Genomic DNA, 24,419 nt, shown 5'->3' with positions numbered 1-24,419 from the left:
CAGCTTCAGGATCTGTCCTTCCAGTGAGCACTCAGGGCTGATTTCCTTCAGAATGGATAGGTTTGGTCTTCTTGCAGTCCATGGGACTCTCAAGAGTCTCCTCCAGCACCATCATTCAAAAGCATCAATTCTTCGGCGATCAGCCTTCTTTATGGTCTTTATAGTCCAGCTCTCACTTCCATACATCACTACTGAGAAAACTGGAAGCCTATGGGGTTTAAATTCTCACTTTTAACATTTTAAAAGGGTTGCATATCCCTTTGTGTGCTCTCACTCTTGAATGGGACAGCATGTGTATAAGATTGCAGACTTGAACTTGTATTTGAACTTGGTGGAGCTTATAGTTTGCTTAAAAGCAAGTCCCACTGGGGCAGCTCAGCCAGCCCTGTGCTTTCCCCATATTCCATTGGCATTGTGCGTATATAGGGAGGGGGCATGGGGTGGACGGACACTGATGGGAAATAGAATGTCCCTATTTTCATCTGAGGAGTGTTGGAGGGTAAGTAGTTGGGAGGTGAACCTTGGTTTTCCAGGTCATAGTCCAACACTGTAAGCACCAAAGCACTCTGGCTGTGGTGGCTGTTGTTGAATGGGATGCTGTCATGGAAGCATTTCCCTGTTTCCATACACAAATTGGCTGCTTCCGTACATGGCTTATTTTGCAGCATTATTGGTGCATCGTGATAATTAATATGTGTTGGTTGCTTGAAGAGTATTTGGCTGTGTTTCTGCTGTCTGTATAGTAATTGAAAATAATGATGTTTTGCTTTGGACTTTGCTGTTGGGAATACTTAGGACACTTCTGATAGTCTATTGGTGTGAAATAAATTTAGAAAATATACAGGCATTTAGACTACAATATAAGCAAGGGCTGGAAACCTGCAGTATTTCTAAGTCATATTATCATGCAGAATATCCAAGTAGCACCTGAATTATTATGGTGCCGTAGCACAGAATAAATTAATGACTTTTATTTTTAACCAAGTGCCTATATATTAAATGGATTATAGGGTGCTGACTACGATGCACAATTTAATAACATGAATGACTGAATATTAGAGCTGTCTTTGTTCAAGAGAGCTTTGCTTCTTTTTTAAAAAAAGAGGAAGAGACCAAGACAATGGGAAGTGTCACAAGTGATGGATCACAACAGAGGCACTGAGAGCAGCTGCTAGTCAGGCTGGGAGCATTTTACTTAAGTTCAACAATAATGGTTTCTGGAAGGCTAGAGAAAGCAAAGCAAAATGAAGAGTGAGTGTAAAATTCCCGCTCCTAATTTTTTATATACTATACCCAAGTCAAAGAATGATTTTGTGTTCTAAAAACAATGCATTGGAATAGCTTTGTAAACGTCAAGTGAATATGCTAGGAAGTGTAGCCAATTAAATGTCCACTTCATGTGGGCACTGATGGAACCCGAATGCTCTGTAAAAATGCTCAGCAGCTCTGAGGCTACTTAATGCTGTCCATTGGAAGGATTTATATAACTATACTTTGCTGACCAACATAGTTCCTCCCAATACATGTTACTATGATAAAGTACTTTAAAGGTGCTCCTATTAGGTAAGGTTTGGACTGCATACTGCTCTGAATCTCCACCAGATTACAAGTCTCATGGGAATCCACATCCCAAGATTCAGGCTCTTGGAGGCTCATCATGGATCTGGAAGGTTTCCTAATGCTCCTAGTGAATTTCCCAGTAGGTGTGACTGGTGGTCCTGATAAGACTCTGGTCTGTTTTTGGCGGAGGCCATCAGTACTCCTTAATGTCCTTATCCAAACCACAGCAGGGGTTCCAAGCTGTGGTTCAGTCTTTCTTCAGGTGGTTCCTGCCATACCTGTGGGTTTGTTGTAAAAGCGGGAGATTGCTCCACATCTTGCATTCTGTTTTATTGCATTTTGAATTCAATAAAATGCAATATATAAGATGTAAAAAGACGCATTCAAAAATCACACAGCACCTAGCACAGCACAGTCTGGTGTAACAGTCAGAAAAATCCTTCAGTGCTCTGCCAAGACCCTCCGTAGTTTTCAAGTGGTTGGGGCACCATCAGGCCAACAACGCCCCCTCTAACAAGTATGACAAGGGTGAGTATAAGGGCTCCCACCAACCCAAGAGCGCAGAGTTAACTCCGTGTAAGTCAGAATTTTCAAATCCAGCAATTTCTGCAGAAAGACCTTGTGTGAAGGAGCACTTCAGTGTTCTTTGGGTAATTCCATAGTGACTAACAGGTGGCGATGGGGGGAGGGGCAACGTCACCACATGACGCCGTGCATCCCTGATGTAGCATGCATAGCATCAGCACATCAGCACATTGGGAGGCGCCAGAGGCTGCGTCAAACCTCTTTCCCCTCTGCAGGAAGAGGAAGAGGAGGAGCCCGTCACTGGGGCTGCACCGCACTTGACTCTGTACTTTGCCTCTGTGCTTTTTGAACATTCAGGGGCCCAGTCACCGCCCCCAAAATATGGGGGCGGCGGCAAAAAGGGCTTGGCATGCAGGAGCTGGCACTTCCAGTGACCAATGCAAACATCTGTAAACTTCTTTACATCATATTTTGTGTTTGAACTAATGCTTAACTCCAGTTAATATGGAACTATTTGCTAAGTGACCTGATGTTCCCTACAAAAATATTCTAGAAGTCTGTCCCTGTTAGTTTAAATGCTTTCTTGTTATTGCATTTTAAAAGCTGGAACCCATGTAACAGCTTTGCAACCTCAATAATTTATCTGCAACTTGGGTAAGTGTTTTCTGGAAAGTATGAATCCGTTTCCCCTTCCATTCTACAGCAATATACATAAAGAGCTATTGTTTCATGGGCAAGTGTCAAACTTATGGTAAAGTTTGTTGGACACTGTGGAGAAAAGGTTTTTTGGCAAATGACTTGTGACATGTGAAAAACCATTGACAAGACACCTCCAAAGCAAAGCCCTGTCCATGTCACACTTCACTAGGTATTCACACATTGCTGTTCAGCATCGGGTCCATGTGAGATGTTGTAATGGCCATGGGAATTGACATTTGGCTGTAGCAGCACCCTAATGATTTGTTTCTTTGCAACCCAGTATTATTGCATTTACCATGCCGCAGAAGTTTCTCTTTTTAAAAAGAGGATTTCATACTAATGAATATCATATTGCACCACTTGGCTAACACATTTTCTTTTCAATCTCCCAGTCTCAAACACAACAATAAGAGTCTCTAACTGACACCAGTACTGTTTCTGCACTTTATTTCAGCATAATCACATTTCTCATAGGGACATTGATCCATGCATTTGTACTGTTTATTTTAAAATATGTTAAAATTCAGGTAAGGTTAGGGCTCGATTAAAAGGCTGGGGCTTCCCCAAAGCACCCAACAACCAATTAGTTGTCAGGGGCCTTTGAAGCACTGCACAAATTAGGGACCCAGTGCTAAGCAGGATTGCTTCCCCTTTGCATCAGTTGATACAAAGGGAGAGGGATCCTACAGAGTTCAGTTTCACCACAGAGTGCCCTGCAACACGAAGCAGGATCCGTCCTCCCCATCAGGAGAGTGGGGCAATCCTTCTTAGTGCTCGGTTCAGGAAAGCCATTAACAGGAGCATGGCATGATTTAAATTTAAGAAGAAGTTACAGGATTGCAGGGGAATGGGATGGCTACCCCTCTCCTGTGCTGATTTACTCACTGGCAGGGAATAGCGGGATTCTTCCCCTTTGCCTCCTCTTTCCTGCTGCTCAGATGTGTGAATGGATAGATTAATGAGCATATGTAAGTATTCACATTCTGGAAAGAAGGCATAGAAGTAAAAACGGTTGGGGTGGAATGGCGTAATCTTTTCCATCAGGCTGAAAGTTTACAGTTCTGTGGGGCACCTTTGAGACAAACTAGTCCTATCTTGGATCCGCCCCCATCGGATTTAGTGGGACTTACTAGTGCATGATGTAGGGTTATTGCGACATTAGCCCACGCTAGAAATTGTGACAGCAGGCACCCCTTCTAGACCAAGGTTAGACACTTTTCAAGTACTTGTACACCTGTAGTGCTTTTGTCTCCACACCTTTGCAAGGATGGAAAGGAAACCAGAACAACTTGGTCCAGCTCACGTGACCTCCTTGGCCTACCAAGAGCCAGTGTGGTATAGTGGTTAAAAGCGGTAGTTTCGTATCTGGTGAACCGGGTTCGTGTCTCCGCTCCTCCACATGCAGTTGCTGAGTGACCTTGGGCCAGTCACACTTCTCTGAAGTCTCTCAGCCCCACTCACCTCACAGAGTGTTTGTTGTGGGGGAGGAAGGGAAAGGAGAATGTTAGCCGCTTTGAGACTCTGTAGGGTAGTGATTGTCAGGGAACTGACATCGGAGGGAGAGTCGAAGGGGAGGCTCCCAGATGATGCTGGCAAAGGACCCAGCAGCAGGGGGAGAAACAGCTCAGTAGAGGGGGAAGCCATTCAGCGCAACACCAGGGATGAAGGGGGGCAGACGGGGGAATTGGAGAGAGGGCTCCAGGACTCTTCACTGGACATCAGTGAGGAGAGCCCAGGTCCTCCGCTACCCATGCCTTCCCTGCGCAGAAGACTCCCGCGCAGTGAGAGGAGGAGGAGACTGGGTGTCAAACAACTTTTATGCTGGAAGAGGTTCAAGAAACGCCCACTGACGGATTCTGCCAGTGACTGAGGCAGCCACCATGAGAAGGGGCTGTGCAGTCAGAAAGGTTTAACAAGGCAAATTAACCGAGAAAGGCACCAGCTTACGCACGAGTAACTCATATTACAGTGATAAAGCAGGATATCAAATCCAAACTCTTCTTCTTCTACCTACAAGCCCACCTTTGTCACAGACACACACACCCCACCAGGTCCAGGGGCTACTAGCCACCCCTGTTCATTTCTGTGAACAGAATGCAAAGCACCCTAAATGAGTCCTTACAAACCAATTCTTTCCTCCTTATCCTTACCCTCCACTCCCAATAATAATGATGGGGTTTTACTAAAGATTAAAGATGTGCAACTTAGGGTAACAAAGCTTGCGTATGTTTGAGGGAAAATCACTGTGCAGAATTCCAAATTATATTTACTGGAGTTAGCAAGGTCAAACTCAGTAAAGATAAGTTTTATAAAAGTAAAATAAATTGCTTAGAGCAATTATCTGAAATGTACCATGAAGTTGTTTGAACATTATTAAGCTGCTTTGGGCAAGCTCTTCCCTCTCACCCCAAGAACAGAGGCCAAAAATCTATATTTAGGTACCCTGCCTAGATTTCAAATGCTCTGGATCTCCCAAAACTCCCTTATATCCAAATATGGGCTTCAGAGCAAGTGTTCATATTCCTTAAGTTAAAAAAAGGAAAATGGGAAAAAACCCACCCTTGAAGATTGCTGACATGAAAGGTATCTGAAATCCATATTTATGCAACAAAATGTAAAAAGCAAAAATGTCGAGGACAGCTTTGTTATAGGTGATTGGCTGCAAACAAGATAAAATCCTTAATACTTGGTCAAAGGTAAAGCATAGTTTATTAAACCACAATTTAATTAAACAAACAAACAAACCACACCTAAACTACAAGTTGACACACAGAAGGGTCAGACAAGTAAGTCATGGAAGGAAAGTTTGGCTTGTTTCTCCCTTGCCTTCCATATACTCCCACCATCCCTGATAACTCAGAGTCTTTGCAGTACTATCATACTATATACAGTGGTACCTCGGTTTACGAACTTAATCCGTTCTGGAAGTCCGTTCCTAAACCGAAACCGTTCTTAAACCAAAGCGCGCTTTCCCTAATGAGGCCTCCCGCCGCTGGTGCCCTTCCACTGTTCAGATTCCGTTCTTAGACCAAGGTAAAGTTCACAAACTGGGACACTACTTCCAGTTTTGTGGAGTTCGTAAACCAAATCGTTTGTAAACAGGACTGTTCTTAAACTGAGGTAGCACTATATAATGTTCTATACATAGTGGTGGGATGCAGGTGGTGCTGTGGTTTAAACCACTGAGCCTCTTGGGCTTGTCAATCAGAAGGTTGGCAGTTCGAATCTATGTGATGGGTTGAGCTCCCGTTGCTCTGTCCCAGCTCCTGCCAACCTAGCAGTTTGAAAGCACACCAGTGCAAGTAGATAAATAGGTACCACTGTGGCAGGAAGGTAAACGGTGTTTCCGTGCGCTTCTCTGGCTTCAGTCATGGTGTTCTGTTGTGCCAGAAGTGGTTTAGTCCTACTGGCCGCATTACCCAGAAAGCTGTCTGTGGACAAACACTGGCTCCCTTGACCAGAAAGCGAGATGAGCACCATACCCCATAGCCGCCTTTCACTGGACTTAACCGTCCAGGGGTCCTTTATCTACCTACCATAATACTGGTGTTGCTTCACCCCTTCCCATTGGTTGACTGTAGGTGAGTCTTCTTGGAGTCCTTTGTCTCCTCTCATCAGCATTTCCTCCATTAAAGGAACACCCAAAGTTCCCAGCAGTATAGAGTTTCTCACCCTTTCCCTTCCATCACTGTGCTATGCTTCATTCTCCTAGGCACCAGTCACACTCATAGTGCCATCATTCCCCCCTTTGAGTGATACTGCTGGTACCAAGACTGGACCCTCTCTCATGAAGATGTGCTGTGTGGCTGTATCTTAGTTGGAAGACACATTCCAAACTGTTGCAAATGTTCTGGAAAGGTTGGAGAAGAGGACTTCGTGTTCTTTCCAGGCAAAATTCCACACCTCAGAACCTGTCCATGGTCTCCTGAGTTAAAGAGATGAAAGGGTGACGCTACAGTCTCCCTGCCACCTTTTCTGTAGTTTTGGAAGGGCAAACAGAGGGCCCAGAATACAGAACAAGGCGAGCCACAACCACACATGGGCAGCACCAATCTCCTGTGCATAGAGTACGGCACAAGGTTGGGAAGCAGCAAAGAGAGGCTGAAGCCGACCTGGGCAGAATGGTGGATAGCTCTGTTTCCCCAGACCAGTAATAGATGCTAGTAGCACAGTCACCTAGCAGAGTGAAAGATCTTGCATTGCATATGAAGCTCCTGCAGCCAATCGGAAGCAGCGGAAGCCCCGTCGGATGTTTGGCTTCCATAAGAACGTTTGAAAACAGTCACTTTCGGTTTTCAATCGTTTGGGAGCCAGAACGTTCGACTCCCAAGGCATTTGGGAGTTGAAGTACGGCTGTACTTTTGGATTCAGTGGCAAAAGTAACACTGATGGAGAGAGATTTAGTACTTTTATTAACAGCAGGCGTCAATACAGAATAAAAACCGGCGAAACAGTCTTTAAGCGGAATGATCTAGCATAAGCAAAATAAAATACTTGTGTTATCCAGAACTCCAGGGACCGCTGACAGAGAGGCTCCAGCTGGCCAATATGCCATGCCCATCCAGTGAAGGGCTATGTTGAAGCTCGAAGGTCAGGCCCCATCAGGGAGATTTATATAGCCTCAGTGGCTACATGCTGGCTGGCCTGATCTCTAAATTCCTCCCACCTGTTAAGCTAGGCAAGATACAGGGGCCAGCAGAGTTAATTAATCCTGCAGCTGCACTCCTCCAGCAGGCATTCTGCCTTCAGCTGGCCCAAGAAGGATCTTTCCACATCCTGCTGATACCTATCCCTGGAGCACACAGCCAATCAAGACAACAAAGCAAACCAAAAAAACCCTTTACAGTCCCCTTTGGAACATGCTAATATGCAGGGAGGAAGAATCGTGCAAACCAGTTAACCTACAGTATTTCCTCAAAATACAGGATGCTTTTGCAATACTTTCCCCTACAGTAGTGCAGTACAATTTTATTCTGTGAACTGCCCTGAGACCCCTGGGTATAGGGTGGTATATCAATTCAAATAATAATAATAATAATACAATTTCCCTGCAGTGGCCAATGGTGCAACAGCGTCATCTGGCAACAGGTACTTTTGAGGATAAAACCCAGGATAGTTTTCTTAATCAGCTCTCAGAACAGTGTACAGCCAAAGTCTCTGCAACTGTGTGAAAGCTCAAGCATGCTCCAATGGCTTGGAGATTGTCTTAGCATTATGTGTGAACCTAATTATGGCTTAGTGTGAATGCCTTGAGCTTGCAGGCGCCCAGAGACTGCAGCCGCTTTGCTCTTTTGGTTTTCTTGTTGCTGTGTTGCCGTGAATTAATCCACGGTTACCTTAGTGGGTTGTCAGAACCCACATGTGTGGTTTTATCTCCTCAAGACAAACTATGAGCGGTAAACCATAGGGCAAGCCTATGTTATAGCTCATGGTCCTGTTGCTCCGCCATGACCTCCCTGCCAATTTGGATACAATAAAGGAACTGGAGGCCCCTCGACTGTCCTCGAGTCCAGTATTGGACCACTTTGACCGGATATCCCCAGCCGATGTGGACAGACTCCTCCGAGCTGGAAAGCCCACCACTTGTCCTCTTGACCCGTGCCCGTCCTGGCTGATTAGAGCGTGTCCAGACGAGGTGCGGGCCCCCCTGGGGGATATCATCAATTTGTCCCTTGGCACTGGGATATTCCCAGGGGAACTGAAGGAGGCAGTGGTGCGTCCGCTCTTAAAGAAAACATCATTAGATCCTTTAGATCTATCCAATTACCGCCCGGTTTCGAATCTTCCATTCCTGGGTAAGGTGATTGAGAGAGCGGTTGCTGAACAGCTTGGTAGGTTTCTGGATGAAACATCTGCTCTCGATCCATTCCAGTCTGGCTTCCGCGCTGGTCATGGGACCGAGACGGCTCTGGTCGCCCTAACAGATGATCTCCGCAGGCAGCTGGATCGAGGCGGGTTGGGGCTGCTGATTCTTCTAGACCTGTCAGCAGCCTTCGACATGGTCGATCACGAACTTCTGGACCACCGCCTTGCCGACGTGGGGATCCAGGGCACAGTCCTTCAATGGCTGCGCTCGTTTCTCTCCGGTCGGGGACAGAGGGTGGCGCTTGGGGGGGAATTGTCATCGTGCCACTCCTTGGTGTGTGGAGTGCCTCAGGGTGCGATTCTCTCCCCGATGCTTTTTAACATCTTTATGCGCCCCCTCGCCCAGCTTGTCCGGAGTTTTGGGCTGGGTTGCCATCAGTATGCCGATGACACCCAACTCTATCTGTTGATGGATGGCCATCCTGACTCGGCCCCAGATACACTGACCAGATGTCTGGAAGCTGTGGCTGGATGGTTACGTGGGAGCAGGTTGAAGTTAAATCCTTCGAAGACAGAGGTCCTCTGGCTGGGGCGGGACGATATGGGATTGAGGGGGCAACTCCCATCTCTTGCGGGGGTGCAATTAGTGCCAGCATCGTCCGTTAAGAGTTTGGGTGTAATCTTCGATACCTCCCTCTCTATGGAGGCGCAGATTACAGCTATAACAAAGGCGGCATTTTTTCATCTCCGCCAGGCTAAGCAGTTGGCTCCTTATCTCTCTCGCCCTGACCTAGCCACTGTGATCCACGTGACGGTCACCTCCAGACTGGATTATTGTAACTCGCTCTACGTGGGGCTGCCCTTGAGACTGACCCAGAAACTCCAGCAGGTGCAGAATGCCGCGGCGAGACTCCTTATGGGGTCTTCGCTGCGAGATCATATCCATCCGGTACTATACCAGCTGCACTCGCTCCCGGTGGAGTACAGGATCAGGTTTAAGGTGCTGGTTTTAACATTTAAAGCCCTATACGGCCTAGGACCCTCGTACCTACGGGACCGCCTCTCCTGGTATGTCCCACAGAGAAATTTACGGTCTGCAAATAAAAACACCCTAAAGATCCCAGGCCACAGAGAGGTTAGGTTGGCCTCAACTAGAGCCAGGGCTTTCTCGGCCGCGGCTCCAATCTGGTGGAACGCTCTGTCACAAGAGACTAGGGCCCTGCAGGACCTGACATCCTTCCGCAGGGCCTGCAAGACAGAGCTGTTCCACCAGGCCTTTTGTCAGGGCGCAGCCTGACCCCCTCCTCTGGCAATCTGCACAAAATTTTGCTTGATGGTTGCCACTAATTTGATTTTAATTTGATTTAATTAATTTTATAATGAATGTTTTAGAATGTTGGACTATTTTGATTGTTGTTAGCCGCCCTGAGCCCAGCTTCGGCTGGGGAGGGCGGGATATAAATAAAATTTATTATTATTATTATTATTATTATTATTATTATTATTATTATTATGGCTTGTCTGGAGTGGGGCAAACTACAAGCCCAGGTTCAGACCATAAACTAAGCCAAAGAGCTTGCAGGCGCAGCAGAGCCAGAAGATAAGCAAAACGGCTACAATCACCTCGTTATCTGAATAGGTGTTTTATTTAATATGTTAATAAAAAATTATTGCAGTAGAGTGGGAAAGAGAAAATGCAATATTTGTCTGGGCCAACAACAAACCAACCAACCAACAAACAAACACTGAAGCTATATCACTTAACCATAGTTAGCTTTTAAAATAAAATGTAATTTGCACATGAGAGAACAGAGTGCAAAAGAGTGTTACCGAATCATCTTATATGAACTTACCTTGTCTTTTTATGGCATGAACCATAAATAAACTTGTCCCCAAAACTTGGGGAAGCCATTGCCTCTTCCTCAATACTTGCTTTCTGCTTTGGAAAGAACAACTTCACAGGGTGGCTTCAGTATTTTTATCACATTCATCTCAAAAATCTTTTGTATATTAAGCATGCTTTATAAGGCTTAGAAAGTACAGGACTTTATTTAGGAGTTTATTATGGTGGGATGGATTTGCCTGTGAGGTTCTCCTACGATTGCTGACAAGTGTTTCATATCAGGGAAGTAGAATCTGAGACAGATTTTTCCCAGAGAAAGTTGCGTCCACAAAATATTTGGTTGAATTTGTATAGAATTAGGATGCAGATGTGGCGTGGACAGCATCAGGCTCTGTTCACTTGCATTTATTATGTCATCATTTTGTCCAGTCATGGCACCCAGGGAATTTTGAACACCGTGCGAGTGAGTGAGAAGGAGAAGTGTGGCTATGCAGAGCAATCGTATTCAGACAGAAGTCTCACTGAGTTCAATGGAACTTACTCCCAAGTAAATATGCTTTGATCTGCAGTAGCCTTAGCAATCCTATTAGCAGTCTGGATAGTTTAACAAGAGACTTAAAAGAAACAAAAACAACCAGAGAGAACTTCTGCACCTTTCATAGTTACTTCAGAGGAAATTTCTGCAGATTCTGTTTGTCCTGCAAGCTACGTACATCTGCTGAAATTCTCTCTTCTACACAGCTATTAAAGGTACAGGAGCCCTATCCTCTATCTCTTTTTTCCCCATCTGGTCACTCCATTTAAATTCTTTTTTGAAGAAATGTATTGGGCTGCAAAATGCCTTTGTGTTTCAAGTTGTGAGTCAAGGACCCGCAACCCGCGTAGGGGTAAATAAGACACAAGGACACATGTATTTTAGGTTAATGGGCTAAAGAAGGCCGCAACTTTATTGGTTACAGCATGTGAGTGGTATTGGCTTAGGCATTGGATCAAACAACCTATATATGACCCTACCCTGCGCAGCGGGGGGTCATTTGAAGGTTAACAACCAGGGGGAGGAGCATGTTGATGCAAATACAACTGGAAGATTCCCCTGGTGTCACCGGGGGTCGTGCCGTGGCCCTAGCCACCAGCAGGGCATCGGACAGGATCCACGACCACCGGATTCCTTTAATTGAATACCCAACAAGGGAAGGGGTAGGTGATGGCCACACCCTGCCCCCAACACACGACACATATTCCAATGCCTAACCGCCAATACCAGAAACGTTGTGACGATTTGCTATGAGGTAGGCGAAAAACCAAGAGGCTGGTGCCAATTTGCCAAATGGATAAAAAATCCTACCAGGCCCCCTGGGCAACCAGGGCAACCAACCAAAGTCCATAGCAAGGTCAAGAGCATAAATATGACCTAAAGGGCGGGCGGGCAGGTGATCCGATGACTCCGGAAAGCAGTATGAGGTGCAGGGCTGCCATGACGCAGGGGGCCGAATACGTCCCCCTGCTGGTACGGGAATGGCTCCCGCTCACACCTCCCCTCTGGGAGGCAGAGAGGCTTTGTCAGAATTGGAGGCTACAAAGCAAATGTGGTGGTTTTCTTCAGGTGGTCAAAGTAAATGCAAGAGCTGTAAGACTTGCTCCCACTATGTAACGCTCTGAAGGAGGTGTCTAACTGCATTCATACAAGAGACCAGGCCCTGCAGATCCCGTTGATGTGCCAAATACTATCCTCTTAAGCCCCAACTTGACTCCTTCACTCACTTGCAGCTTCTGTTGCAAGGTGTCACCAGACTGTGGCTCTGCTTAAGAAGTGGTGCCTTACAATCATGATGACAACGACACTGGATTCATATCACCTTTTAAATCTTACATACATTACATGAACACCCAGCATTATGCCTGCAAGCAATTACTTAAGTAGCCCGGTTCATTCATGCATGTACATCACTTGAATTCTGTTTAATTGCTTGCTAAACACTCAATGACTGTCAGCTGAATGCGTAAGCAGCTCCCATTGAAAAGCATTGTGTAAGGGTACGTGAGGGGATATAAAAGTTCAATTTGTGTTATGGCTGTGGTAACTCATTAAATACATAGAATCATGTATTTGTAGAGTTGGAAGGGACCCTCTAGGTTATCTAGTCCAACCCCCTGCAAGTCATCACTTTATACTGCAGTATACTCATCCACTCCTGCCAACCTAGCAGTTCAAAAGCACGTCAAAGTGCAAGTAGATAAATAGGTACCACTCCGGTGGGAAGGTAAACGGTGTTTCCGTGCGCTGTTCTGGTTTGCCAGAAGCGGCTTAGTCCTGCTGGCCACATGACCCGGAAGCTGTATGCCGGCTCCCTCGGCCAATAAAACGAGATGAGCATCGCAACCACAGAGTCGGCCACGACTGGACCTAATGGTCAGGGGTCCCTTTACCTTTACCTTTATACTCATCCAGTGATGATCATGTGAACCAGCTGCATATGTTGTTGGATAATATGAGTGAGGTGACCAGTACGTCCCTGCTTGTTTTTCAATATAAACTGTTTTAAACCTTTATTAACATTTATTTTTTCCTCTTTCTTAATTATGTTAGTGTTTAAATTGATCTTTGTATTTCCTTCTTCTGGCTGAAAGTTGGCGTAAAATGCTTAAATGAGTACAGGGAATGTATACAACGTATTGGGCTAAAACCTATAAAAAAATAATATGTTACTTGGTCATTGAAACATTCCTCTTCTCCCAGGCCTTCGGCTGATTAAATAATATATGGCCTTTTATTGTTTGGTATTCCGGGATGTATTTTTGTGCTTTTATACTGTAAACTCACCTGTGATATTCGGATGAAGGGTGCTATAGAAATTTATTTAATAATAATAATGCCGTATGAAGTAGTGCAGTTCAACAGTATGTGCTCAGGTGAGTGTTGGGTGCTTTTAACATGTAAAAGAAAGTGGCCCTAGGTTGCAGTCACAGGCCCCCTTTCCCTGCACAAAGACTGGGGAAAGAGAAGCAAGAGGCAGACCAGGCAAGTAGTAGGTCCCCTCCGTGCAGAAGGCAGAGGAATGCTGCTGGGTGAGAAAGAGAACGTGGACCTGCTCATTCGGAGCTCTGGCCCACCTGGCCTTCTCCCTGCTGCACCTCTTGGCTACTTGTGCATAGTCTTCTTGATTCCCCATTTATTATACATGCCCTTCTTACATCTCAGCTCATCTGTAAACTCCTTATGCAGCCACCCCAATTTCTTTAGAAACCTCTCACTTTTCTTTCTTGTTGGGATTGTCTGCATTTCTGCCTTCAATATTTCACATTTAAGAATCTCTCATCCATCTTGGACTCCCTTCTCTTTGAGTATTTCTGACTATGGGATTTCACCTTAAGCTTTTTGGAATTGGCCTTCTTAAAGTCCAGAGTGCTCTGGGAAGGCCTCCTCCAGGTCTTCAGTCTGGTAGATTAGCCTGAGACACAGTGACCAGGCCAAGGTTGGAAAATGCATGCTGGAAAGACTTTGTGCCTATGTGTGTGTTTTATTTATTGAAATCCAGATCATGTTTACAAAGTACCCCTAACCAGCAAAATGCTGTCACTAAATTCAGCCGAATACAATCTCATACTTGATACAGCTTGCCTTTTAGGAGAGAAAAACATCAAATAAAGCTGCCAACATGTTACTTAGGTTCAAGTTGAAATTTCAAATCATCATATAATAAAAAATATTTCCAACTCAACATCCCATTTTGCTTATAGTATTTATTACAAATAATAATTGGATGTAAAACCTATATGATTAGAAATGTTATTTATACTGTGAAGTAACACTACTGAGTTAATTGGGATTTACTCCCACGTAAGTGGATAGAGGGTGTTGGTCTTCTTTTCTTGTGTTGCATTTTGGAGTTTAAGCTCCACAGGTCAGGGATCTGTCATGTTGTGCAACTCTGTGCATAGCTTCTTAGAATGAGACGTCCATCCATATAAGCGAGTATAGGATTTGAAGCTCACAGATTTCAGTGAGAAATATTGGTATGCGCTTCATTCCACTGAAACCAATGAGACTTTGAAAGAGGTGTGGCTAACCTTCAGCTCTCCAAATATTGCTAAGCAAAAGCTTCCATAATTGAGGATACTGGCTGGAGTTCATGGGAGTCAAGGCTCAGCCATGTCCTTAGCCATGGTTCCACAACCTCCTTGGCTGTAACCCCTTAGCAGGTCCAGGAGCTACCAGCCATCACTGATGGTTAACACTGTCCCATTGGGTGATGTCATGCAGCGCAAATGGCAACCTGAGAACTGTGTGAGTTCCTCAGCACAGACAAACTGCTTCCCATTATGCTTGTTTTTAAGCTGCAAGAAATCCAAAAGTATATAGTTACTATCAATTTAATTGGGAAGTGGAGCGGGCAAATGCCACAGTATCCAGTTCCAACTTCTTACAGTTGTTACTTGCAGTATAGGAATATCATTGCCTGCCCCCACTGCCTTGCATTCCAATCTCACAAACAGCTATAGAGTATTTGACTTTAAAAAAATGATTTTCTTGTTTTGCACTTGTATAGTCAAAAGCGTAACGATAATCCTATTAAAGATCTTGTGTCATGGAGGAGGGGGTCGGCTCAGCGTGTGCTGGCCTGGAAGCTTGCTGCCATTGGCTGGATGTGAAACAGAATAGGAGGGGCTTTGGGATGGGGCAGGATTTATTACTTGTTATAGTTAGAGCAGGGATTTCTTCTGTGGGAAATGCCCAGTGGTTGCGGCTGCTGATGATCTCACATCGACAGCAGTGCAGTGCTGAGTGAGGAAGGGTGACCCAGGAATTGAGGACTGAGAAAAATACAGCAAGCAGATGAAGAGAGGGAGCAGAGGAGGAGAAGCGTTTGCCAGAGCAGCAGGCAGAGCAGCGAAGGGAAGGCAGGAGCTGAGAGAGAGAGGACGGCTCATGCCGAATGCCTACCAGATGCACTGAAACCACCAACGAACCTTTGGGAATGGCTACAAGGACTGCTTGCTGCCTGTAGAGCAAGGGTTGTGGACTGACTCTGTGTGTGTGTGAGAGAGAGAGAGTGTGTGGCAGCGGGAGAGAACGAGAGAACTTCACAGTACTCTTGATTAAAATGTTAAGTTGTGCATAACAGATTTGGCAAGACAGCCTGAGAAATGCTGCTGCAAGAGACTCTGGCGTGTAAATCTCAGCCACTGATGCATATAGGACAGCCTGCTCTGGCATAAGGGTGGAGAATAAAGGAATGGAGGCAATGCAGAGAATATTGGAATAAAGGTCTGCATTGGGTCGTTGGATTTAATAAGGAGGAGGTGGCGCTGAAAGAAGTCAGCCTCACATGAATGGTGGACTTGACACGAGGTGCTGTGCTGAATTCTGAGAGATGCTAGACATTAAATCTGACAACTGTGCAAAGAGAGACCATGGAGAAATCAAGTAGTGAGGATTCCTCAATTCACCGGAGTCCATCTTTGGATAGCAAGGATTCAGACTTTGCTAAACCTTCTACCTCAGGCAGGCAGTTTGGCCGAGGCTTCACTGCCGGAGCTTTCTATGGTACCACGGGATCGAACACACAGAGCCATACCGCAGCTGCAGCTGGGACTGGTGTCAAAAGTGACAAATACAATGCACCCAAAGGCAGCAAATACGTGGTTTTTTACCTGGATCTATCATTTGTTTTCCTTTTAGAATTTAAGAAGTGCAGCATGGCGAGGGGCTGCTTGTGTTGTTTGAAATACATGATGTTCCTTTTCAATTTAATATTTTGGGTGAGTACTGCATTTTTATATTCTTAATTAAGAGCTCCATTTCCCTACTGCATTGTGAGCACAGTATATTTTAAGCTTGAACGTTAAGATTTCTCCCTCCTTCCTTTTACCTGCATGGAATATTTATGGAGCTGAATCCATGTCGTACGCTAGAGGGGAAAATGCAAAATTCTCATATCTTTTGGGTTTCATTTTGACAAGATTTATTTGCAGTAAACTGTGTGTTGAGCAGGCTGTATTAAAGAAAACAGAACCTTTCTCTTAGCCAAATTATTCATACCGACATGGTGGCATCTGTTTTAATATTACCTCAAGCTGCTGTAAGTATTTCTAAGCCGTTCCTATTAATCTGGCTCACTTTCCTAACAGAGGAAAAAAGTGGGGTTTTTTTTTAGTATGAATGAGATTTAGTCTCTAACCGTCACTTTTTTTAAAACCAAGATTCTTAATATGGTCAGTGAAAATGACAAACAATAAGGACTTTGGAGCTACTGTTACTCACATTGGCAAATTGAAGGGCCTGCTTTTTTGTGGGACCAAAATTGATTTTCCTTGGTTAGCAAGCCAGGAGGCGTGAGGAATGGCAGCACTGCTTCAGTAAGCAAATTTGAGAACTCCTAGCAGCTACTATGATCTAAATGATGTCATGTGCACTTGGAAAATCAGGCTGTTGATGCCAGTCAGCAAATAATTTTTGTTTAGAACTAATTCACAATTTATGATCTGTCTTGGTTTTCTTGACCAAAACCAAAGTTTATCAGGTTTGAATGATTAGGAAAAGGAATAATGAGCATTCTAATGGTAAACTCATGCATGTGAGCTTGAGGAACAATTATTCAAGGCATACAAAAATGGTCCCATTGCATTATTATCCTTTTTTGAGTTTTATAGTAAACTAGCATTGTTTGAGTTAAACTAGTTTGTTTCTTGGCAGCTGGTTTTTCTGTGTGATTGACTCAGTTTATCTTTTGAAGGCCAGATGCACTGTGAGAACTGGGCAGGTATTCCTGAATAATTGCATTTCAATAGTTAATGGATTGGAGGCAGGTGCAGGAATCTGCTTTAATGACAACTCTCTAAGTAAAATACTTAACCACTTATATCCAAACGCCTTCATTATTTGTGTTTGCTTTACCCCATAAATAGCAGAAATTCACCCCACTCACTTCTAGATTTATTTTATAGGAAAATTTTGAACCTAAAATTCCTGAATCATGTCTGTTTGAAGTTACATTGCTAATTCCATGTATTGCTAAGGTGTGTGTGTTATCTTTGTGGACCATTGCATTTTGTTAAATTACAGTCACTATGAGACGAATTGCTTGAAAGGCATCTAAATTAAAACTCAGGTATTTATAGCTATGGTACATTAAATCTATATGCACACAAGCTGGGATGAGGGGCTGAGCTCATGGCTGGTAAAATTGTTTGAAGTTTCCTCTTAAACCACTTTCCCCGTTGAAGAGGGAAAGTGAGTCTCAGTTTAAATTTTACAACCAAAATGTACAGCAGCCCAGGCCCACGGTGAACAGGCCCGGATGGAGGGAGGTAGCGCGGGCCGGCCCAGCGCTCCTCTCCGCTGGCATCAGGAGAACTCACTGGCCGAGCACTGTGTGGGTGGGCAGGCAATCCCATTTGGCTCGGGGAGGGGGGGGCGCTCTGGTGGCTTCGGTGGCTTTCCCACCCCGGGCACTGGCAACCCACCCTATGCTGCTGTGCTTAAGTGGTCAACAGCTCTTATTGAGCTCCCATGAAACTTATGAAAAGTAAGCAGGCTGGCATGCAACAAAACTTGCTTATCTCTGGGTTGCCTAGTTCATTACTGCTGCAATGCTTCTGGGCCTTCAGTTTAGCACCCACTCCTGTATGAGTGTAGGCCTTTCGTTTCTCCCACATGAATGGATGACTGTCATTCACTACAAGGGAAGAGAGTACAGAGTTGTATTCAGGAACAAAGTTGCAGTAGGGGCAAAGCCTGACCTGATGGTCAGTGGCCCAGCGTATGGATTGCAGTGGTTCTCCTCTCCCGCCTGAAGGCAGCACGGGGAGTCATAGCATTCTTCTGGCATTCCTTCGTTCCATGGCAAAATGGTAGGTGTTCCCATCAGATGTCAAAGAGATAAATAATTACCTGACATTTAGAAGGCATCTTAAGGCAGCCCTGTTCAGGGAAGTTTTTAATATGTAACGCTGTACTGTTTTTAACACTGATTGGGAGCCGCCCAGAGTGGCTGGGGAAACTCAGCCAGATGGGCGGGGTATAAATAAATAAATTATTATTATTATTATTATTATTATTATTATTATTATTATTATTATTATTATTATTATTATTGGTTGGAGAGGGGGCAATGCAATTTCAGTCGGTCCAAAGACTTGTAGGATTGCTGTGATGAATAGGTTGACACAAGAGCTAGTAAAAATGTGGACTAGAAATGTTGCAAGACCATCTGGCATAGAAGTTCCAGCAGAGAAATGTTATCCACCTTTCACAGCACTCTGATCATTTGATACCTCTCCTAAACTTTTTTGTATACTCTCAGATCCAATGAAAAACTCCTCATGCTTACCTCAGAGTCTATGCACTCCACCACTTCTATAGTGATGCCTTCGATCCTCCACTTCTATCACTTCCAGGTACCCCAAGATCTCTTGCTCCCTCAAACAGCTCTGCTGAAACTGCTTTCCAGAACATCTACATCTTTATGCCTGGAACTGCTTTCCAGAACATCTACATGGTGGCAACTCTCTCTTGCTTCAAATTCAACCTCAAATTGACCCTTTCTGTGAAGCTTTGGCACAACACACAATCTCCATGACTTAATGTAACTAAACATAACTTTCTCCCTGTGTTGGTTCAGACCAGGAAGGGGATGGGGAGTGCAGCTGCTGGCTACACCTGCCTTACTCCCTTGTGCAAAATTCTCATTTGTGGGGAGGCTTCAAAAATTATTCAGTTTACTGCTAGGACTGAGAGGAGTTGTGGTTCAGTAACATCTGGAGGACCAAAGGCTTCCCCCATCAGGTTTAATTCAATACCAAATATCTTAACCAGAATCCTAGTATTGTATCTTTCTTTCCCTGTGCAAACAACTTTTAGGAGAGCATTGTATCAGAGTGAAAAAACATACGTAGATGAGATCCCCAGGGAAGTAAATGGGGGCTGGACTAAATTTTGCTGGAGGACTTATCAGGGGTGACAGTGAAGGAAGAGGGCAGTTGCCCAGGGCCCCACACTTTGAGGGGTGGGGGAGTCTTGTACAAAATCCTGCCTGCATCCTTATAGTCAGTCATTCTCAGTCTACCTTGTATTTATCTTAGGACTATTGCAAGCAAGTCCCTCCCTACAGAAACACTTGCAGAAGACGAGTCCATCTCCAGGCCCATCTTCACCAGTAGTACACTAGTAGTTCATTCGCCAAGATCCGCCGTCATGCTTTTTTTCTGCACGTGCCTAGTTCACTCAGGGCAGCAGCAGGAGGCAGCTGTCAATTTGTTTTAGTAAGAGTGGAAAGGAGAAGAGATCCACCTGGGAAGACAACCTAGATCTTCTGAAATTTCAGAATAGGATAGAGTCTGGTCAGACAGATCTCACAAAACAAGCTCAATAAAAGAAAACTCATTTAAACTTTTTACAGGTGGTATCTCTACTAGCCGGAATAATAAAAACAGGTGCAACCAAATGTTAGAGAGGATGTAATGTGATTGGAACATATTACCACATGTGGTGGTCATGTGATAATGTGTATTCATTCTGGAAAAAAATATCTTTAAACAATCTTGATAATAATTAAATTTGAACTGCCACTGTGCCCTAAACTTGCTCTTCTTTTGATTTTTGATACGAATCTTCCTATTAGGGTTTCCAGAGAACTCATTATTCATCTTTTTTCTGTCACCAGATTAGTGATCTCAGAACATACAGACATAGCCAACAGTTGCAGGGAGAAGGTCAGGTGGGTTAAAGCTCAGAATGAGCTCAGAGTTGCAAGGAAAGCTACAAAAAAAGGGGAGGGGTTCTTTGGTGATGTGTTCAAAACAAGAAGAAGAACAGGAAGTAGTAGGTCCTCTGAGTGCAAAAGACAGAAATGCTATTGGGGGATGGAGAGAGGGCAGAACTGCTCAACACCTACTTTGCCTCTGTCTTCACCCAAAAGGAAAGCAGTGCCCAACTTGGTGATAACAGAATAAATGATGCAAGGAAGGAACTGCAGCTCAAGAAAGGAAAAGAGATAAGGGAACACCTAGCTACTTCAAACAAATTAAATCTTCAGGGCCCGATGAGCTGCTCCCAAGGGTACTAAAGGAGCTTGCGGATGTAATCTTAGAGCCTCTGTCTATAATCTCTGAGAATTCTTGGAGGACAGGTGAGGTCCCTGCAGACTGGAGGTGACCAAATGTTGTCCCCATCTTCAAGAAGGGGAAAGAAGACGACACAGGTAACTACTGACCTGTCAGCTTGATGTTGATACTGTAGATGCAGCGTATCTCGATTTCCGTAAGGCTTTTGATAGAGTCTACCATGATATTTTTGCAGAGAAGCTGGTAAAATGTGGACTGCACAAGAATGCTGTGAGGTGGATTTGTAGCTAGTTGACTGACCAAACCCAATAAATGGTTCCTCGTCATCCCGGAAAAAAGTGACAAGTGAGGTACCACAGGGTTCTGTTATTGTTCAACATCTTTATAAATAACTTGGACAAAGGAATTGAGGGGATGTTTATCAAATTAGCATCAAACTGAAAGGGGTTGATAATGCTGCAGAAGATAAAATTGGGATTCAATGTGACTTTAACAGATTGGAGAGCTGAGCAAAAAGTAACAACATGAATTTAAACAGGACAAATGAAAGGTTCTGCACTTATTGGGTCATCTGGCTTGCCAGTATGCAAAAAGGATCTAGGGGTCTTAGTAGGCCACAAGCTTAACATGAGTCAACAGTGTGATGCAGCAGTAAAAAAAAAAGGTGATGCTATTCTAGGCTGCATCAAGTATGGTTTCCAGATAAAGGGAAGTAATAGTCACACACTATTCTGCCTCGGTCAGACCCCACCTGGAGTCCTGTGTCCAGTTCTGGGTGCCACAATTTAAGAAAGAGATTGGCAAGCTGGAGGAGGGTGACCAAGATGAAGAAGAGTCTTAGGAGGAACAGTTAAGGCAGTTGGGCATGTTTAGTCTGGGGAAGAGGAGACTGAGAGGAGATATGAGAACCATCTTCAGATATCTAAGGGGCTGTGACATGGAAGAGGGAGCAAGCTTGTTTTCTCCTGCTCTTGAGGGTAGGACTCGAAACAATGGATTCAAGTTACAAGAAAGGAGATTCCAGCTAAACATCAGGAAGAACTTTCTGACATTAAGAGCAGTTCGGCAGTGCAACAGACTCCCTTGGGAGGTGGTGGACTCTCCTTCAAGGTTTTTAAGCTGAGGTTGGATGGCTTGGATAGCTGTCTGTCAAGAATGCTTTAGTTGAGATTCCTCCATTGCAGGGCGTTGGACTAGATAACCCTTGAGGTCCCTTTGAACTCTGCAATTCTGTGATTCTCCTTTCAAAAAACTGTGCCACGCCAAGCAGCCAACACTCAGAAGCACTGCCCCACCCGCCACTACCTGCTTGCCTGGTATTGGAGAGGGTAGCCTGAAATATGTGGAGAACATGGCTGTGTGGCAGTTTCATCCTATTTTTGCACTGGAAAATCTTTGAATTTGAGGCAGTAAACTTGGGGAATCTTTTTTTTTAAAGTACCGCAGAGCTTTAGCATTTTTATGCTGCTCCGTGTGGTTCTTAGCAGTTGTTCTTTGACCATCTGGTATTGCTTTCTTTAAGAGATTAGAAAAGTCTGAGCTGAGGGATAAGGAAGCTTATGGTATTTAATTGTGTGGTCGTGGTGGTGATTTACACTGTATTCATCTTAAGTGCATAATATGTTTGGCTAAAAAAACCCCAAAACCAAAATCTATTCAACGCTGTTCTGCTTTAATTTGCCTCTAATGAGCAAAACTGCAAACTCTCCAATGCAATCCCACGGTCGCCATAATGAAGGATTGCTTTTAGTTTATATAGATAACAGTGTTAGCCTGACAAAAGGTAATGGATAAGCATGTCCTACTTTCAATGTTAGGGCTAGTGGGGGGCGGCAGGTTGATTCGGAGCTTAATTCAATGCTTTGGAAAACAGTCCAATTCATAATTTGTTTTGTTTTATTTATTTATTTTGAGACAAAAACACCACTTTGGCTGTCACCGTTGGAAGTCATAGCGGTAAAAGAAAAGAAAAGAATATGATAGAAGGTTGGAAAACTTACAGAAATTTATTAAAACAAGAGGGAGGAGAGTTTAAATTAAAAGAATTTAAGGATTTATCAGGAAAGTTAACATGGATACAATATTTGAATGAAGTATTTAGGAAAGATAGGATATGAGGATTTGAGGAATAAATATCACAATTGGAGAGATATCTATTGGAATGTAATGTTAAATTGCTATCTAAAATGTATAAGATATTACTAGAATGGGAGACAAAGGATGGGCAAGTAAAACCTTCAATGATACATTGGACAATAGATATTGGTTATAATATAAATATGGAAGTGTGGGACCGATTGTGGAATACTGATACAAAATTTACAGCATGCTATGGTTTAAGAGAAACCTACATGAAAATTTTATATGGATGGCATCTAACACCGAGTAAGTTGGCAAAAATGTATAAATCAAAATCAAATAAGTGTTGGAAATGCAGAGAGAAAGAAGGTACTTTCCATCATATGTGGTGGTCTTGTAAGTTAAGTTAATTTGGAATATGCAGGAAATGATAAAAATAAATTTTAGAAACTGCGGAAAAAGGAAGAAGGAAGTCGAGTTTTGAAATTTTAAAATGACTGTAAAACTATTGAAATGTATATAACTGAAAATCAATTTTTTAAAAAGGGCAAACAGTCCAATTCGTCTTGGACCGATTCACAGGTTGCTTAATTTGGCTTTGTGCCTCCTCATCAATTACCACAGGAGTATTTTAAAATGGCTATAGCTTCTTTGCTTTTTGGCAGAATGGATGACATTTGCAGAGGTAGTAGTTGCTTCTGAGTGGTAGACAAAATATTTGCCTTACTGGTTTCACATGGATTTTTGATACAGAAGTTTTTTTAGCATGCCAACATAGAGAAACCTGGATGGGTATTTTGCTGGAAAGACATCAAATATGGTAATTGCTATAGTAAATATTTATGGTCCATCAAGCAAAGTCTCTTTTAAGACAATTTGCATCATACTCTTCTCAAGATCTCTCTCAAAATATGTATTAAATATGAATTGAATAACTTATGTTCTCCTAAAGCTAAATTCGTGTGTGCAAGTGTGGGAAAGAGGTGAGGCACTAGGTAAGATTTTTGTGTTTAATTTAAAACAACAACAAAATATAAATTATATTGTATTCATTAAAGGAGAACACAATACAGTGTATACAACACCAAATAAATATATTCAAATTTTCAGAAATATTATTTTCAGAAATATTATTCTTCGTATATAATTTAAAATAATTTGAATTTGAATCATTTTCCTTGAAGTTGGATCTCCCACCTGCTAGATATGCAGCAAGAGGAAATTGTTTCAAAATAGTTGCAGCTGGAAGAGTGTTATTCACAAAATGAAGATTGGGAAAGTGCTAGGGCCTGATTGTTTTCCTGTTGAATGGTACAAAATATATTCAGATTTACTAGTCCCTAAGGTGCTTTGGTTTCATCAACTTTAGTGTATGATACATATATGTCTGTTATACCTAAGCCTGGCAAACACCATGCTCATTGTGCAAATGTTAGGCCAATCTCTTTAATTCACATACATTTTAATATATTAACAGCACGTTTGGTTAATATGAAGCAGTGGTTTTTGGAATTAATTGGAATCTGTATAATTAGCAAAACTGGTAATATTGGGTAAATATTGGAAAATTAATAAAAGTATTTTTTTAAACAACATTAAGTAATGATATCCACAGTAGCACATTCAGATCAAGTGGTTTTTACATGACATAAAGAGTGGCAGGTCACCTAAAATTGGGTGACCTGGAATAGTCCTAGAACATATCTAGGTGCATTTGTTTCTTCGGGTGCTGAAAAAGCATTTGATAACGTATATTGGTAGCATGTTGGTTACTTTGGAAAAGTTTGGATTTCCTCAATAATTTATGAGGTTAGAATTTTATACTTCCTAAATTGCAAGTAAGATC

At 43.4% G+C, this 24,419-nt stretch overlaps 1 protein-coding gene across 4 annotated transcripts in view; it reads left to right on the top strand.

Moving 5' to 3' along the window:
* Window positions 1-24,419, top strand: part of TSPAN9 (tetraspanin 9) — a 129,665-nt gene that overhangs the window by 31,783 nt on the left and 73,463 nt on the right. For 2 of the 4 annotated variants that reach the window (XM_081207899.1, XM_081207898.1), the window contains exon 2: window positions 16,113-16,192. In XM_081207899.1, the coding sequence (XP_081064025.1) occupies window positions 16,130-16,192 (63 nt within the window). In that variant the 5' untranslated portion in view covers window positions 16,113-16,129. Of the gene's footprint in view, window positions 1-15,150; window positions 16,193-18,735; window positions 18,830-24,419 lie in introns of those variants that run through there. The other 2 variants (XM_081207897.1, XM_081207896.1) reach the window with 2 other exon arrangements.

The sequence above is a fragment of the Podarcis bocagei genome, assembly GCF_964188305.1.
Source record: "Podarcis bocagei genome assembly, chromosome: 9".
Taxonomy (NCBI): domain Eukaryota; kingdom Metazoa; phylum Chordata; class Lepidosauria; order Squamata; family Lacertidae; genus Podarcis; species Podarcis bocagei.
The sequence above is the reverse complement of the archived record's forward strand: the minus strand, read 5'-3'. Positions and strand labels throughout refer to the sequence as shown.